General features: G+C 41.7%; 1 protein-coding gene across 2 annotated transcripts in view; it reads right to left on the bottom strand.

The window, feature by feature from the left end:
* TELO2 (telomere maintenance 2) overlaps positions 1-19835 on the bottom strand; it is an 890041-nt gene that overhangs the window by 303187 nt on the left and 567019 nt on the right. For both annotated transcript variants that reach the window (XM_069646967.1, XM_069646968.1), the window contains 2 exons: positions 17188-17276; positions 16614-16705 (listed from right to left, as the gene is read on the bottom strand). In XM_069646967.1, the coding sequence (XP_069503068.1) occupies positions 16614-16705; positions 17188-17276 (181 nt within the window). The remainder of the gene's footprint in view (positions 1-16613; positions 16706-17187; positions 17277-19835) is intronic.

Here is a 19835-nt window from a genome sequence, read left to right as displayed (position 1 = left end):
GGGAACCACTGGGCACGCAGTCACAGACACTGCTAGTTGGAGATTAGTTGATGGCAGCACGCAGTTACAGACACTGCTAATTGGAGATTAGTTGGTGGGAAGCACTGGGCACGCAGTTACAGGCGCTGCTAATTGGAGATTAGTTGATGGGAGACACGCAGTTACAGACACTGCTAATTGGAGATTTGTTGGTGGGAACCACTGGGCACGCAGTCACAGACACTGCTAATTGGAGATTAGTTGATGGCAGCACGCAGTTACAGACACTGCTAATTGGAGATTAGTTGGTGGGAAGCACAGGGCACGCAGTTACAGACGCTGCTAATTGGAGATTAGTTGATGGGAGACACGCAGTTACAGACACTGCTAATTGGAGATTAGTTGATGGGAGGCGCGCTGTTACAGACACTGCTAATTGGAGATTAGTTGGTGGGAAGCACTGGGCACGCAGTTACATACACTGCTATACATACACTGCTAATTGGATATTAGTTAATGGGAGCACGCAGTTACAGACACTGCTAATTTGAGATTAGTTGGTGGGAAGCACTGGGCACGCAGTTACATGCACTGCTAATTGGAGATTAGTTGATGGGAGGCGCACAGGCACAGACACTGTTATTGGAGATTAGTTGATGGGAGGCACGCTGTTACAGACACTAATAATTGTAGATTAGTTGATGGAAGGCATGTAGTTACATACACTGCTAATTGGAGATTAGTAGATGGGAGGCACGCAGTACAGACACTGCGCTATTGGAGATTAGTTGATGGGAGACACGTAGTTACATACACTGCTAATTGGAGATTAGTTGATGTAAGGCACGAAGTTACAGATACTGCTAATTGAGATTAGTTGGTGGCGGCACGCAGTTACAGACACTGCTAATTGGAGATTAGTTGGTGGGAGACACACAGTTACAGACACTGCTAATTGGAGATTAGTTGGTCTAAGGCACGCAGTTACAGACAATTAATTGGAGATTCGTTGATGGGAGACACGTAGTTACGTACACTATTTGAAGATTAGTTGATGTAAGGCACGAAGTTACAGACACTACTAATTAGAGATTAGTTGGTGGGAAGCACTGGGCACGCAGTCACCGACACTGCTAATTGGAGATTAGTTGATGGCAGCACGCAGTTACAGACGCTGCTAATTGGAGATTAGTTGATGGGAGGCGCGCAGGCACAGACACTGTTATTGGAGATTAGTTGATGGGAGACGTGTAGTTACATACACTGCTAATTGGAGATTAGTTGATGGGAGGCGCGCTGTTACAGACACTAATAATTGGAGATTAGTTGATGGAAGGCACGCAGTTACATACACTGCTAATTGGAGATTAGTTGATGTAAGGCAGAAAGTTACAGATACTGCTAATTAGAGATTAGTTGGTGGCAAGCACTGGGCACACAGTCACAGACACTGCTAATTGGAGATTAGTTGATGGGAGACACGCAGTTACAGACAGTGCTAATTGCAGATTAGTTGGTGGGAAGCATTGGGCACGCAGTTACATACACTGCTAATTGGAGATTAGTTGATGGGAGGCGCGCAGTTACAAACATTGCTAATTGGAGATTAGTTGATGGGAGACGAAGTTAGAGACACTGCTAATTGGAGATTAGTTGGTGTAAGGCAAGCAGTTAGAGACACTGCTAATTGGAGATTAGTTGATGGGAGACACGTAGTTACAGACACTGCTAATTGGAGATTAGTTGATGGGAGACATGCAGTTACATACACTGCTAATTGAAGATTAGTTGATGTAAGGCACGAAGTTACAGACACTACTAATTGGAGATGAGTTAGTGGGAAGCACTGGGCACGCAGTTACAGACACTGCTAATTGGAGATTAGTTGATGGGAGACACGCAGTTACAGACACTGCTAATTGGAGATTAGTTGGTGTAAGGCACGCAGTTACAGACACTGCTAATTGGAGATTAGTTGATGGGAGACACGCAGTTACAGACACTGCTAATTGCAGATTAGTTGGTGGGAAGCATTGGGCACGCAGGTACATACACTGCTAATTGGAGATTAGTTGATGGGAGGCGCGCAGTTACAAACATTGCTAATTGGAGATTAGTTGATGGGAGACACGCAGTTACAGACACTGCTAATTGGAGATTAGTTGGTGTAAGGCAAGCAGTTAGAGACACTGCTAATTGGAGATTATTTGATGGGAGACACATAGTTACAGACACTGCTAATTGGAGATTAGTTGATGGGAGACATGCAGTTACATACACTGCTAATTGAAGATTAGTTGATGTAAGGCACGAAGTTACAGACACTACTAATTGGAGATTCGTTAGTGGGAAGCACTGGGCACGCAGTTACAGACACTGCTAATTGGAGATTAGTTGATGGGAGACACGCAGTTACAGACACTGCTAATTGGAGATTAGTTGGTGTAAGGCACGCAGTTACAGACACTGCTAATTGGAGATTAGTTGATGGGAGACACGTAGTTAGACACTACTAATTGGAGATTAGTTGATGGGAGACACACAGTTACATACACTGCTAATTGAAGATTAGTTGATGTAAGGCATGAAGTTACAGACACTACTAATTGGAGATTAGTTGGTGGCAAGCACTGGGCACGCAGTCACAGATACTGCTAATTGGAGATTAGTTGATGGGAGACACGCAGTTACAGACACTGCTAATTGGAGATTAGTTGGTGGGAAGCATTGGGCACGCAGTTACATACACTGCTAATTGGAGATTAATTGATGGGAGGCACGCAGTTACATACACTGCTAATTGGAGATTAGTTGATGGGAGGCGCGCAGTTACAAACATTGCTAATTGGAGATTAGTTGATGGGAGACACGCAGATACAGACACTGCTAATTGGAGATTAGTTGGTGTAAGGCAAGCAGTTAGAGACACTGCTACTTGGAGATTAGTTGATGGGAGACACGTAGTTACAGACACTGCTAATTGGAGATTAGTTGATGGGAGACATGCATTTACATACACTGCTAATTGAAGATTAGTTGATGTAAGGCACGAAGTTACAGACACTACTAATTGGAGATTAGTTGGTGGGAAGCACTGGGCACGCAGTTACAGACACTGCTAATTGGAGATTAGTTGATGGGAGACATGCAGTTACAGACACTGCTAATTGGAAATTAGTTGGTGTAAGGCACACAGTTACAGACACTGCTAATTGGAGATTAGCTGATGGGAGACACGTAGTTAGACACTACTAATTGGAGATTAGTTGATGGGAACACACAGTTACATACACTGCTAATTGAAGATTAGTTGATGTAAGGCACGAAGTTACAGACACTACTAATTGGAGATTAGTTGGTGGGAAGCACTGGGCACGCAGTCACAGAGACTGCTAATTGGAGATTAGTTGATGGCAGCACGCAGTTACAGACGCTGCTAACTGGAGATTAGTTGATGGGAGACACACAGTTACAGACACTGCTAATTGGAGATTAGTTGGTGGGAATAACCGGGCACGCAGTTACAGACACTGCTAATTGGAGATTAGTTGATGGGAGACACGCAGTTATATACACTGCTAATTGGAGATTAGTTGGTGGGAGGCGCACTGTTACAGACACTGCTAATTGGCGATTACTTGATGGAAGGCATGCAGTTACATACACTGCAAATTGAAGATTAGTTGATGAGAGGAGCGCAGTTACAATCATTGCTAATTGGAGATTAGGTGATCTGAGGCACACAGTTGCATACACTGCTAATTGGAGATTAGTTGATAGGAGGCACGCAGATACAGACAAGGCTAATTGGAGATTAGTTGATGGTAGGCGCGCAGGTACCGACACTGTTATTGGAGATTAGTTGGTGGGAAGCACTGGGCACGCAGTTACAGACACTGCTAATTGGAGAATAGTTGATGGGAGACATGCAGTTACAGACACTGCTAATTGGAGATTAGTTGGTGTAAGGCACGCAGTTACAGACACTGCTAATTGGAGATTAGTTGATGGGAGACACGTAGTTAGACACTACTAATTGGAGATTAGTTGATGGGAGACACACAGTTACATACACTAATTGAAGATTAGTTGATGTAAGGCACGAAGTTACAGACACTACTAATTGGAGATTAGTTGGTGGGAAGCACTGGGCACGCAGTCACAGAGACTGCTAATTGGAGATTAGTTGATGGCAGCACGCAGTTACAGACGCTGCTAACTGGAGATTAGTTGATGGGAGACACACAGTAACAGACACTGCTAATTGGAGATTAGTTGGTGGGAATAACCGGGCACGCAGTTACAGACACTGCTAATTGGCGATTAGTTGATGGGAGGCACGCAGTTACAGACACTGCTAATTGGAGATTAGTTGATGGGAGACACGCAGTTACATACACTGCTAATTGGAGATTAGTTGGTGGGAGGCGCAAAGTTACAGACACTGCTAATTGGCGATTACTTGATGGAAGGCATGCAGTTACATACACTGCAAATTGAAGATTAGTTGATGGGAGGAGCGCAGTTACAATCATTGCTAATTGGAGATTAGTTGATCTGAGGCACGCAGTTACATACACTGCTAATTGGAGATTAGTTGATAGGAGGCACGCAGATACAGACACGGCTAATTGGAGATTAGTTGATGGTAGGCGCGCAGGTACCGACACTGTTATTGGAGATTAGTTGGTGGGAAGCACCGGGCACGCAGTTACAGACACTGCTAATTGGAGATTAGTTCATGGGAGGCGCGCAGGTACAGACACTTATTGGAGATTAGTTGATGGGAGGCACGCAGTTACAGACACTGCTAATTGGAGTAAGTTGATGGGAGGCGCACAGGTACAGACACTGTTACTGGAGATTAGTTGATGGGAGGCACGCAATTACAGCGACTGCTAATTGGAGATTAGTTGATGGGAGGCGCACAGACACTGTTATTGGAATGCGGACACGGAGTGGGGAATATGGAGCAGGCGGCAATTTATCTTTAGTATACATTTTGCTGTTTGTATATTTGGTTATGTAAAACCATGTATAGAAAACTAAACATTAATAGAAATAATGACTTAATTTACAATATATCCTTAATACAAGTCCAAAATACTAAGAACAAAAACCGTTCTACAACTTTAACAATTTTCTCTTCAATAATATCCCTCGATAATAATGTGAAATATACCCAACATGATTTCTTTCCACAACAGGTCATACCTGGATAAGTACCTAAACACGGTTTCAAAAAATGTCTAACTCTACAAATTAAAGGCTTTATAATTCATCAGTACATTTCTAATTATGTCACATTGATCAGTACACACTGGCAGAATCTTCACATTCTTACATTTCTGTGTAATCACTTTAAGTTAAACATGGGCTTTCTTCTCTGGCTCTCTCCACTTAAATGTGGACACCATTTTTAAATGTCCCACACAGTTGTGCGTTATATCAATAATGGTAAACTCCCTCAATTTTTTGTTCTCGGGGGGCCAGTATCTCGAGACGGGAGACGTACTACAAGAGTACTGTAAGGGAGTGAGAACTGGCTACCCCTCTCTCAGTAGTGTCACCTAACGCCTGGTCAACTACAGTATATTATTGAGCAGAATACATCACTTCTCAATTAATGCAATTATTGCACAAAACCCAAGAGAACAGAGTCATAGAGAAACAAGGAACCATCTTATATCACAATTACAATACATTCGCAAAGGGTCATTTAAATTAATTTATTCAAAATCACAAAAAAATCACCAATAGTTAAAACAGGTGGAAAAATACACAGTTTACAATCTCTGTTACACATTCTTAACACTTATATAAAACACTTATATAAAAAACAGACAAGAACAAACACAGTCCATTTCATGTGGGGTTCAACACATTAGTCGTGACCACTTTGTTACTTAGAGTAGTTTAGCAGATGTTAGACTATCTATTTGGGTTAGTCTATTGTCATGTGTCGACATGTTTTGGCCATCTCTATATAAGACACTATCCCTAGTGTCCCTACAGACACTCAAATATGGGCCTTCTTCAGGACAGACATATTTCTTTTCAGAAGATCAACTTCTTTCCAAAATCCCCGTTGCCAGACAAGTACAATATCGTGACAGCACTAGAGCTGGAGCTTTTAGGTTGTGTCCCCCTAAGTGGAGACAGATCGCTATTTCCAGGTGTTTTCGCAAACACCACTTCAGCCAAGCCGGTTTAGGGTTTGGACAGGCTGTGCTCTTGCCTGATCCGTTATTCAAAACATGAGCGGATTGTAGGTATGCCCGCGCATGTGCACTTTTTCTTGGGCGCGAAACCGCGTGTATGTGGCGTCCCCGTATATTCTGACCAAGCGTCAGATATATCACACCTTGTTAGGGAGTGCTCATCTCATCTCACATAGGTGCGACCCCTCCTCTTTAACATCTATCTGAATCCTCTCACCGCACTCATCCGCTCCCACAATCTCACCTGCTACAACTACGCAGACGACACCCAGGTCATCCTTAAAATCCCCAAATCTCCAGGCTCCAACCATCCAAATCTGTCATCATGCCGCTCGGATATTGACTGCTGGATGACGACCAAACACCTCATCTCTCAATCCTGGGAAAACAAAAATGCTAGTCTGTGGAAAACAGCACTCTTTCCCCAACCTATCCCCTGGCATCACTCCCTAGCCCCATCCCCCGCACCCTAGGTAGCCTCTGCGAAAAACCTTGGATGCACACTGGACATGGGTTTATCCCTCTCCCAAACCCATCAGCTCTGTTTCTAGAACCTGTTTCTTCCACCTACGCATCCTCAGGCGTATCTTCCCATACCTCACCTATCCTCACTGTTTCTCTGCATCATCTCCATCATCCTCTCACGCTTAGACTATGCAAACTGCCTTTATCTAGGTGCACTTGCGTTTCAGCTAAGGAAACTACAAAGAATACAAAGCGCTGTGGCACGCCTGCTCATAAGACTCCCTGCCAGAGAACACATCTGCCCTAAAATTAAGAGTCCTCCATTGGCTCCCTATTGGTCGACAAGCCATGTGCATCACTCACCTTGCCATCCACAACACTGGCCCAGAATACCTCCAAGACTAAATCACTCGCTACCAACCCTCAAGGACACTCAGATCTGGCACAGCATCTCTCCTGGTGGTGCTGCATCACAACTGCACAAGACTGGGCTGATCCTTCTCCGTCCAAGCGCTGATCATCTGGAACTCTCTGCCCCTGCACATCTGCAACGTTGACAATCACTTGGCATTCAGAAAGTCCCTCAAAACCTGGATCTTCCCCGCCTAACTTTGAAACCTCTCACACTATATACCGTCAATGCGCGCACCTAAACACCTGCCCAAACCCAACAATACACCTATCCACCCAAACCCCACTGATGCCGGCAGCGTTCGCAGCTGCCACCCCCCCATCCCACAGACGATCAAAATAATTTCCCCGTCTCTCCAGGCCCCTCTCCCACTGTTCAGGCTTTCAATCTAGGGAGACCACAACTGGCTAGACCAGCCAATCACCTGGACCAAGTATGTATACCTTGCACCACGTCTGTGGACATAGGCCGCAGGCAAGCCCACCCATCCATTCCCTTTAGAATGCAGCTATGTCTAGGCAATTCCGGCCTAGCAGCTTGCATAGCCGCTCACACTGAAACCCATGACGTACCTCAACACCTCTGCCATTAGTATGCAGCGACAACCTATGAAATATTACAGTCTAGCTGGGTACACAGCGAATCTCCGGAACTAGCACTATATCCTAAACCACCAACAGCACCCGCCCACGTGCCTGACAGTATGCAGCGACAACCTATGAAATATTACAGTCTAGCTGGGTACACAGCGAATCTCCGGAACTAGCACTATATCCTAAACCACCAACAGCACCCGCCCACGTGCCTGACCTCTGGGTTGCTTACTGGATCTTAGCCAGCCCACCTAAGTCCTAACCTGGCAAAATGCACACATGCATCTTACAAATTAGCTCTTAGAATCTCTCACACATGGACTACAGTCCCCGAGGGTGTTCCAACCACAAAGCACATTGAGGCCATATAAATAGGGAAAGGGCGCTATATAAATGATTACAATAGAATAAAATACAATACCAAGGGTTAGATGGCCGTAAAGTCCTGTCCCCTAAATCACTCTTTCATTTGGTTGGTGATGGCCTGGTCAAGGATCCCGTCCTAGAACTATCCTGAAGACTGCTATTGAGTGATTCTACTTCACTGAACTCTAACGTTTGGACTCCCATTAATCATAACCACTGGCACTCGCAATCGCTTGATAAACCTACCTAAAAAGTATCTGATTTGGAAACGGTGTCTTTTAGGCACAAGACCCCGACACCATTTTAAGGTTGGACTTTAAAAGAGCTAGGAAAGCTGTTTTATGATTATCTTAAAGTGTTTGTTCTATTTGTAAAGCATATCAGTATTTACCAGTGTTTCACTAGTTTTTTTTTTATCAAAAGCTATGTATATATCGGTTTTATAAGGGATTTGTGTGGCAATATGTGACTAGGTGTTTTAGTGTGTAATCTAAAGGTCTAACAAATAATTATATTTGTATACTTACCTGTCTATCTGGAATTGCTGGTGTTGGTTTGTGTGGTTCATTGTAGCACTAGACCACTCTCACACCTTCCTGAGACTAAACCTTGCCGCTCTGCTACCTTACCTTGATTGGGTTTGGCTAACCGCTCAGTGTCTTCCCTTTTAACCATAATAGGTTGGCCTTCCAAAATCCTCCCGCACGAATGATTTTAGAAATTCATATGAACGCCTACAAATCAGTAACATCAGGATTATTGGAAGATACCCATGAATTACCCATTTCAAAGGGGGTGGGTGGGGAGAACGGGGGGGACGGTCAATAGAAACCTGAGTCAACTACATTACAGAAACAGCACTGTTCATCCACCCCCATCTAAGTACTATAATTGGATGCTACTGCGTCTATCACTTGTTAAACTGGTTTCTTGTCCGGAACATGGACCTTTCTGTCGTCTTCTCGGTCTAAGTTTCCTTCCTCTATGAATCAGCATCATCTCTGTCAGTTTGAGCTCCAGGCCTAACTAAACCTGGGCTTCTTCTACAGTGCGAGCTGAAACTGTTTTCCTATTTAAAAACAAAATAAGACTAAAGGTAAAACCCAACTTATATTGATTGTTCTCTCAAATTACATGTTACGTCAGCCATTGCTCTCAGTTTGAGCACAGTCAGCATCCCTGAATATTGAAACAGCCATATACTGTGACATTCAAAGATAATATCCTTTTCAAAGGCTTTCTGAATAATCTGTTTTTCTGATCATAATAATGGGCTGGGGTGACAATGTCCGATGACGGCCTCTTTACCCACTGATGTTTATGGTAGTGTGGTCCAAACTAATTCTCCTGAACGCCACATATTTTAGCAAAGATTTAGTATAATATGCCCAGATGTCCACTGGGACCACCGCCAGCATCCCCCCAAATGTGCACATTATTAAGTCTTAGCATATTTCTCTGCATCCCCTGGTCTGTCTCTAAGGTTAGTTAGTTGCTCCTCCATCTCAAACATGCAGGTTCATAATTCTTTCAAGTCCTTTGATGACTCGTCTACTCAATTTTAATCGACATTGTTTCTCTGTTTCCGATTTGACTATTATCTTTTTCAATGTTAATATTTGAACAGATAGGTCATTACTTAGGGCAGCAATATTTGTTTTAATTTCTGAAGGTTGGCTGCAAAGCAATCGCTGAAGGCTCTCCTTGTTGCCGGTTGTTGTGTGTCAACCAACTGTTTTTGAGCATCTTGATTTTCCACAGAATCCCCCTCTTATGCCTTACTAGCAGGGTCCTGTTGATGGAGCGTATCTTTAATATTTTGTGGGCGTTCTGTTTTGGATTACACTGTTTTAGAGCAGTCTACCCCCTAATGTCTTTAGTAGAAGTTCCAATCAGACAATTGATCCACCAATGAATGAGAATTGAAGCTCTCATTTCCTATTTAAAATAAAAAAATTCATCAAGCCTAATAGTGGAATAAAACACCAAGATTTGGAGGTGCGCACAGTTTCGCAAGGATCTCATGGCCTCATTCAGTGGAGTTTCACTGGTGGCCTACCGAAAGTTCTCAGGCGGTACTGTCGGAAGCACCCTCCCCACCTCTGTGATGATAACTGGCCCTATAGAACATTCTGCTTTGTTGTCTCTTATTTCTCCAGAGTAATTTCAACAGGATTACCCATTGACAGTCCCAGTTGGCTCTCTTGTGGGATGAGGAAATGTGCATAGCTGCAGCTGGACGGGTCAGCACTGGTTGTATGCCCTCGCAGTCGACTGCACATAAACACCACCCATGTCTCCCAGAACTAGCCCTGGACTCTCCACCTCGAGCTCCGATCTGGACCTGCGATCAGGTAGCCATCTTAACTAATGCCCTCCAATGCATCCAAGACCATCACTCCACTGGACCTGCAACTAGACTCAGTCACATTCTCTTCGGTCCCACACAGACCCTCCTCACCAGGTCCATGTGAAAAGTTAGGACCTTCTCACCTTTCAATTCCTGCCCTGAACCTGTCCTCTTAAAGCCTGGGAGGAATAAAGTCCAAACTCTGTGAAATATTCAACCCTGGAACAAGTTGGGGTGAGCTCCACAGCGGATCTCAGCACAGTCCTTTAGCTTCTGCTTCAAAATAAAAACAGCTCAGCCACCTTCACCAGGGTCTTCAGATCCCTCACCCCAACGATCTCCAAGTCACATATTTAATAGAGGCTGGGTCAGGAGCTCACACCCACTGTGTGTCCAGCATGGCCGCGCCCTTGGTGAAACAGTTTTTTAACGTCTATCTACAGATCGATACTTCGCTGTGCCAATGCTTCGATTCTGCTTGACCGGAGATCGGCGGCTCTCAGGAAATTGCTTATCACAACAGAAAAATTCTGCTCAGCAAAACAAATAAACATCAATATAATAGAAGTGAAAAAAAGAATGACACTGGAGAAAAAGGACCCTGCAAGTGCTACTAAATATTATTTGGAGAATCAAGTACCTAGCCCTTGAGAATTAATCAAAGAAAGTAAAGCAAATCGCAATTTAGCTACAATGGAGCAAGAGCCGAGATGGCAGGGAAAGGTATAGGATGCTACACTGCACAATTTGTGGAAGGCATGATGGAATATCTCTGAAATGATCACAGCTGAGCTGTGAAAAAGGGGACCATATATGGAGAGAGGGGGGCATTGCATGGAGATACAGAGTAGACCTATAAAAATGGAGTAGAGATAGTAAAAAACAGGAGGTAACTTGCAAGAAAGTGGAACTGCACAAATGGGACAGAAAAAGCAGACTAAAGAGGGGTAGAAGAAGGAAAGATGATGCTAACTAAAGTGGAAGTGATACCAATAATGGATTAATGGACAACAAAGAAGGGGTTAGATAGAAGGGCATGGGTTGAAAGGAAGGGATAAGAAAAGAAAAGAGAAGGGCTGGAAAGAAGGGGCTAGGCAGTACGGGGAGGTGTGTAAAAGGCACAGTGAAACATATAGAAACATGAGAACAATGAGCACTGCATAGATTTGGGAAGAAGAAAAGTGAAATGCAGAACCATAAGGAAAACAGAAAATGGGGACTAAGAAGTTTAGTGGTCGAGTAGAAAGAAGAAGCCGGGGATGAATAGAAGGAGATAGGCAAGGATGGGTTGAGTCACTGACAAAAAATAATACATCCCAATCACAACAAGTTCTTTTTTGACTAGATAATAATAATAATAATAATTTAGCATTTATATAGCGCTACGAACCCTCAGGTTTATGAGCGCTTATTACCCATGGTGTGTGGTGCTCATTTATCGCCATCGAAAGGATTACAGGATGAGTTTGGCCCCACCTGGATTCGAAACTGCGTCAGCAGGCTCTGCACAGATGTCAAAGTGAGCGCTCTATTCGCTGTGCTATCAGACCAGATATTTTGATGACCATTAACAGATAGTGAGCCAATGAAAAAAGGGCGGAAAATGCAAGGCTAATTCCAAAAAAGTATAAAATGGAAGGGGTGAGGAGCATTTTGAGGATCCCCCCTTTTGGAGAAAAAAAAGCAATTCGCCCAAACAAGTAAACAAATGAAAAAAATACATTTTGCCAAATCCATTAAATGACAAGGTTGTTATTCTGACACAGAACTAGGCATGGAAATATGGAAATGTAAACTCTAGGGAGATGGACGGGGACAGTAAGGAAAGTTATGATGTACAGCAAGATCCTTGTTGGCTACAAAGAAATATTAAAACAAATTCAGAGTTAAATTACCTAATAATAATGATTATGCGTTTTTCCCAAAAGAAAGAATATGAGAAATTGTACTTGGAAACTGGGTTCAAAAGTAATTGAACAGGTTAATGAATTCCCATATTTATGTATGGTTATAACCATTAGGTAAGATGAGAACGATAGAAATAAGAAAAAAAGAAACTATAATCTTACCTATTATGGCAACGTTAAGGCGTTTTGATTACAAAAATTGAGGTATTTGTCTGTCCCATTAATTAAGGCATATAATCAAAAATGATACCCTAAGAGCACTATTCTACAGAAAAATTAGTCTGGTAAAATTGGGTAGCGTCTTGTACTGGGGCTTCTCCTTGGACCACAGTTCAAGATATTCAAGCAGAATGGGGTTTAGTTTCTTTAGCCCAAATTTCATACAAGAATCTTGATTAACTTTGACAAATTATTTTTTTATTTTCGTTCTTACAGAATATCATGAAACCCTGAGGGGATAATAAAAAATTAACTTTATTAATAAATGTTTTGATAATTGGAAGGAAGCCCGATTATAATCTCCACCTTTTCCTAATATTAAAAGATTTTAAACATAATACTCAGATTTAGGATTGGTCCATCACTTTATGAACGTTAAAAGATAAATCCCGAGCAAAAGAATACGTTTTGCAAGCCCTGCTATTTTTAAAAAGTCAGCCATATGTGCTTTATTTCCCTGATAAAGATGAATGGTACACTTTTATGAAGTTAAGATTTAACTTTGGAAGTGATGGGCTCTAGGATTATTCTTGACAAGGCCTATAGAATTTGTCGAATTAGCAGGAGTCATTGTAAAATGGAAACTCAGACATTTATGTATTCAATGTAATTATTTAAATGATGCAAGGATACATTTGATTTTGATAAAAATGTGTTTATAATATAGATATGCTCAAAACAGAATTCTTTTGGACTAGATTATTAAACTGCTATCAGGTTTTGCTTTCATTATCTGCAGTGAGTTTTGGGAATATATGTGTGTAATATTGCATAATTCAATTAACAATTGAGTGTTAATTTCAAATGCTTTTTTGCACTGATCATATCTAACAATGTTAATTTATTTTATATGGATGCACGTATATAACAAAATATGAATGTATTATATATGGATACTTGTATATATAGATTGCATAGGGTTTATGTAAGTTTTAATAATATATATTCATATATATTTGTATTTACTTAATTATGGGTGTGTAAAGTTTGTAAAGTACTTTCACACAATAATAAAAAAAGGAAAATGATGTATAGCAAGAAAGGGGGCGAGAAGATGCTAAACCTAGAGAGAATGTTGTAGAGAAAAATTAAAATGCAGTAGGTGAATACAAAAAGGCAGGATTACCAAAAGGCAAACAACAAGTGTAGTTATATAGGAGAGGGTGGGGAGAAATGTACAAAGAGTCTCTACAAAACACAAAAAGTAGGACAGCAGAATGGTGCAGAGATTAAAGCAAAGTTAGATATACAGGGGCATGTGTGCAAATACATTTGCAAATGTATAGAGAGGAGGCACTAGCCAAACAGACAGTAACATTGGCAAAGAACAAAGAGGAAGCAACTAGACAGAATGGAGAAAGGAGAGCGGGTGAAAGAAATTGATCTCAAGAAGAAGGATGGACAAGGCGGCAGCAATACTGAAGAAATAACCAGAAGAGGAATATAAGGAATGTGTTTGAGACCACAAGCCAGGAATGCATGGCAAAAGTGTCATCATTTTCATCAAACCATGGTGTTTGCCAGAGCGTGCACTCCACCCCAGAGGTGATCAAAATGGGAGTTGGATTTCTGTGCTTACCACAGGAGTAACCTCTACCACAGAGCTTTTTTATTGGAGAGCAACATTTTCAGGGGCCTACACCAGAACACCTAGGAAAAACTTGGAATTACCCTTGTGTAAATGACCAATACCTTATGCCATTAATAACGTGCAGTTTTATCACCAAAACAGAAAGCATTTGCACTTGCGATATAATGACGCCTTATACTCCCAAATAGAAACACAAATATTATTTAGCATTAACAAATATTTACTCTTGTAGAGATAATATCTGAGCATTAAAAATAATAAAGTCAAACAATAGGCAGTCCCTAATATTAGCAACAATGTAGTTGAAGGTAGTCCTTGTATCCTACTCTTCACCTATTGACTTCAAAGAATCTAAAGTCTACAACCAATCAACATTGTGTGTTGCCACCTGAAATATGGCATAGTACAACATAAGATATATGCACAGTGGTGCTGTCAGAATTAAAAAGCCAGTAGCCAGGTGGTGTTAATTGAGCTGCTGCAAACCCATTAAATGGAAAGATCTCCAATGCTATCAAAATTCCATGTCCTCTAAGGGCAATTACTTAAAAATAATGTATTTAAAGCTATGGATTAAAAATACAAGTGAAACTGTTGAAATGCACCCGATCGATTCCTCCCTTCCATATGTGGGTCTACCTATCATAGCTAGTAGAAACATAAGGGGGAACAGAGATTTGAAATGTGCTTTGCCCAGGCCTGCATCACATGGCTCTGTCTTTGTCCAAACACAACAGAACAGTTAGGAGCTAAACTACCAAAAATACATCACAGCCATTCCTATGTGTCAAAGAGTATGGAAAAGAAAAAATGGTATAAAAAGTGTATCTTAGTCAAATTAAAGCTTTACAAATATTGAAACAAGAATTACATTTAAATGCCAATACATTAGAGACCAACTGTGTATGAAAAGAATCTATGTACACAGCTTCTAACGCCATCTGCTCTTGTGCTAGTAGTTAGCAATCCTGTCCAGCTCTGCTGCCTCACATGGAATCTTCTAGCTAGGAGTTTGAGGAAGCCCTGTAACTACTCTACTTTAGAGCTTACTTGGTAGCTTTTAACTCAGGCCTATCATTACAACATATATCTCCTATCAGCCTATTAGACAAGCCAGCAGCTATTTCCAATACTTTAGAACTGGTTATATAAACGAAGGAAGTGAGTGACACTATGATGTCATGGCCTTTAATCTGGGTCTCCTCCCACAAACAAACCATCCAGTCAGCTGATCATTTCATGAAGTTAGCATGGGGAATAAGAAAATAATTAAATCATCCCCTCCAATAAACAGACTTAGTACCCGGCAGCTTATTTCAGATGCTTAATATTGAGTGCTATGTAAAAAACTAGACTGTGAGCGGGAACAGCAAACGAACAATGTTTGCATTGTACGATTGTACTCTATATGCAACTGGCTTTGCAAAATGGCAACATTGCTCATTTACACTCCATATGTATTCTCATAGTTCAGAATTATCTAGACATACGCATCATGTTTCTTTTGAAATATGAATACTGGCTTTAGCTTTATAGTTATTATAAGTAAGGCTTTCTGTTTTATAGTATTTATTTATGCACCATTTCCGTCTCCATTAAGCCATATATAATGTTGGGTCATTTTATCTGTATTTATGCACACTTGTTTTTTGCAATGTAGACAAGTAAGTTGTGACTAGCCGCAGGTAATGAGAAGCTGCTAGAGCTGTGTTCTTGCACAACAAGAGAAGGTCTACATACCACAGCCATTTGAACAACTTAAAACGAATTGCATATCTTGTTCAACCTCTATGTTATGTAACTTTGCACAGCATCACTGACAGCTTAAAGGCCCAACCAGGAGACATGCATTTCTGCTTTTTATATTTTCACATATAAATAGTGAAAGGAAACAGAATATTTACATCTGTATTTATGTGTAAAAAGCAGTACAAATTGAAAACAGGGAGTGAAGACTGCAGACTTGATTCTTTCTCCTCATCGTGGTTTATTAAACTACCTTTGCACGATTTTACTCATGTTGTGAAAATGGTAGAAATCCTGTGCGTGTGAATGCATTGTTAACGATTAATTACAATATCATTACAATATCATGAAGCACATTTTCTTGCTAGTTAAAAACAGGCCCTGTAAATCACATTCTGCACATTCGATTAATGTTATGTTTTTTAAATCATACAAAGTCCTGCATATTTAATATACGGAACAAAGGTTTTCTGAGAGATTTGTCAACAGTAATGTCAAGCAATAACAAAGTATGGATTCCAATGTGTGTGGGTGCTTGGCCAGCTTGAACATTTACAAGAGGATAATTGAAACATGGAACGTGTCAAGCCAAAAGTAACTGACATTTAGTTTCTAAGCAGTTCACAAATTGTTCAAAGTTACATTTCTTAATATTTCAAACAAAGAGTCGGAGGAAAGGGGCAGATACACAGGTAACAAGCAGATGTAATAAGCAAGGTGGGGAAGGCCATGTGAGTTTTAATTCCTTTTTTTTGCTACAGTACCTCTTTTGTTGCTGCAGGACTCTTCCTGATCAGTGTCCCGAGACTGGCTAAAGTTGCCTCAAACTTCTCTACATCTTCACTTGACACCAGGGCTAGAAGAGAAGAGCACTCACTATCAATCCGTGCTTTGAACAGCTTGGTCTCAGTTCTAGTTTCTTCATTTTATAGTTCAACCCTTTCCTGCAATACGGTCCTATACTATATAGTCGTATAGGATCTATGCAATTACTGCAAAGCCCGATATTGGGAATCCGAAAATATCGAATTGCAAAATCGTGCTGTAATCATACAGATCACGGTCGCTGACATCCTGCATACCCTGCCCACCCCACCCCCCGACTCTCTATCCCTGCAGCGTCAGTACCCTCCCACTAGTGTGGGTTGGAACTGGTGCGGCAGGGCCCCTTTTTCTGTTTTTTTTCTTCTCTTTATTGTCCCCCGCTCCCAATGGCATGGAAGCGGGGAACACCCCTGCAACTCCCGAACCCCATAATGCTGAACATGGGGACATTCAACTTTTTTTTGTCTGAAACGGTCCTATATACTTTTTCCATGTTCCAAACTCTTCACCTACCTTCTATACAGTCTCGGATATAAACCGGTGCCTTTGCCTTCTTCAGTGGTGTGTCATGTGACATGTCATACACAGGTAGTTCATCATCACTACAACAAGAGAACATACTTTAGCAAAGAGGGCAGAACCAGCCTCCATTACACTCCTGTTTCAATCCTCTAACAAAAAAGGGATAGATCTCCGGTCCACTGACACATTGATATTGCACTTAACACTAAAAGGGGGACTTTCAAGGCAGACAGTACACAGAATTAGCTGATGGGCATATCTTGGCAGATATGTTTGTGTGGGTCTGCAACTCAACACAATACACACACACAAACACATTAGTGGGCTTCTCTGCAAGTGCTTTTTCACATTTCAGTACCGTTTCAAGAGCACCTACACAAATGCTGATTTTTTTAAAAAAAAAAAACATATGGGCACCTTTCCACTGTACTTGCCGATTTCCATCTGCGAAACATTTTTGGTTCTTTCTTCATCGCAACATAAAGGACAAGTCTCTTCCTAGAAGTAGTCTGTGTATTCTTTTCACAATCAAATATCTGTTGCACATCAAGGTTTGTCTGTGCATCAGCAGACCATGCTATTGGAATGCTAGGGAACACTAGGAGTGTAATGCAAATGTTAAGTCTCAAAATTCAACTATTAAGGTGATTACCGAATTCACCATGCACACATTACATCAAACATGCTAGAGGTAGGCAAAAAGGTCACTTCGGGTTCCCAAATACCACCACAAACTTCTGGTAGGATTCAGTAGTCCACCTGTCCGCAATGACAGACTCCAAACATGGTATTTCTTTCTATGTGTAGTGTTGGTCATAGGGTGGGGAGCAGTCTTTCAAGAAATAAAAAGCAAGCCCCAGTGCACTAAGGGCTTGGGTGGAAACAGTAGGGCAATGGGGTATTTTTGTTCCCTTCTTAAAAGCCACAACAGCCTTCAATGGACATAAAACGTATTCTATGTCTAGCGTGGGTGGGGTAATGCCCGGGTCTAACCTATTGAGGCCAAATCGTCAGATATTTAAAGATTCCACAAACTTTGCATTCAGAGAAAATGCAAAAAAAAAAAATCAAAATGTCATCACATATGTTCAATCAGGGCTAAGAATATTTTAGATAAAGTTACAGACCAAATCATCAATGCCATCACATTACTGTAAAGAGCAGTTTTTCTGCTAAGAAAACTGTCTGAAAAACTCAACAAGGCACCTACTGTCAGCTGTAGCCTAAGGAAGGGAACATTAAGAAGCACGCGAAAAAGAGAGGGACCAGTTGCAAAACACAGAATAGACACTCTGGCACAATGGGGAGTAATCTAAAACAAGCGAAGGAGGATAGGTAGGCCAAACTGGATAACTACACCGTAAGGCTGGAGGTGAGCAAAAAGACACTGGGCAGGACACTGGAACGTAAGGCAAAAAATCTCAAGAGTAGAGAGAGAAAATATTTCCGTTTAAATGAAGGACTTGATATAGAAGTGTGGGATCCGCTAAACATGTCATGAATGTGGTGCATCAAGTTCACAGAATAAATGTTTGTTTTAAACTTTGGAGAAGAATTCTCTTTTGGATTTTTGTGTAATGTGGCGGGTCAGAAGAAGGACACTGACTCTTTAGACACTTCTGAACGTGTTTCATTAAAGAAAAGAGGTGAACGCCTATCTTTCCCTATTTCTATAGAGTATTCCCTACCCAACAAAACTAAGGTGCTTGTCAATCGTCAGTGCAATGTCCTTAAAGAATCTGTGCACTGTCCCAAACTAACCCTAACCGACCATACCTCCATTGATAACTAAGGCCAGGAGAATGACTCCTGGGTTTTTGCTTCTCGCAAGTTTTACACAATAACACATATTGGTTCCTTCTTTGTACAAGTCCTTGTGAGGCATTGTTGAAGAGGTAATTTTAGGATGGTCCTTGTCCCCACAGGGAGAGTCTCTCCCAGTGGGATCCCCCTTGACTCTACTCCTAGGGAGGGTATTGCAGAGCAGGCTCACCTCCCTAGCCTCATAGGGGAGCTTCCCCCTTGGGCAGAAGGGACACAATCCTGCTATTCGTAACAGTAAACACTTATGGAGTAACTCTCCTGGTATTAGAAGTGTGTGACTCTCCTGGTAGTTGGGAGCATTTGTAAGTTTGTGGCAGTTTATGTGGGGAAAGGGTGAGAGTGTTTTTTTGTCATCAGAAAGTACCAACCTAAGTTCGGTACAGTATGAGCATCATTATGACATAATTTATGTTTACACACACACACACACACGTCTGTAACAAGGTAGGTAAGCATTTACACAGTGGACTGCAGCTGTTCGTCTCACACAAACATCTTGTGAACTGCAAAATGAAGTCTGGAGCACATGGCATTACACAAAGAAGGAACAAGTTACTTACCTGTAACTGTTGTTCTCCAGCATGGGTCTGGCATGGATTCACATGCTCATATTCCCCGTCGTCAGGCTGGGAATCCTCGGTAAAGAAAAAATCAGTATCAGTTTCGTTTCTGATCTGTCTTTCCTATTAGTAACCAATCACTGATCTCTGCGTCATACTGACCACAGCCAATGACTGCCCCCTACCTAAGCCCCGCCTCTGGCAGCCATCTTCAGATTTGGTAGCACGTGAAGTGGCAGTATGACCAAGTGAAGA

Source organism: Ambystoma mexicanum, chromosome 2q (assembly GCF_040938575.1).
Source record: "Ambystoma mexicanum isolate Mex_15411 chromosome 2q, UKY_AmexF1_1, whole genome shotgun sequence".
NCBI classification, from domain to species: Eukaryota; Metazoa; Chordata; class Amphibia; order Caudata; family Ambystomatidae; genus Ambystoma; species Ambystoma mexicanum.
This window is presented reverse-complemented; position numbering and strand designations above follow the sequence as displayed.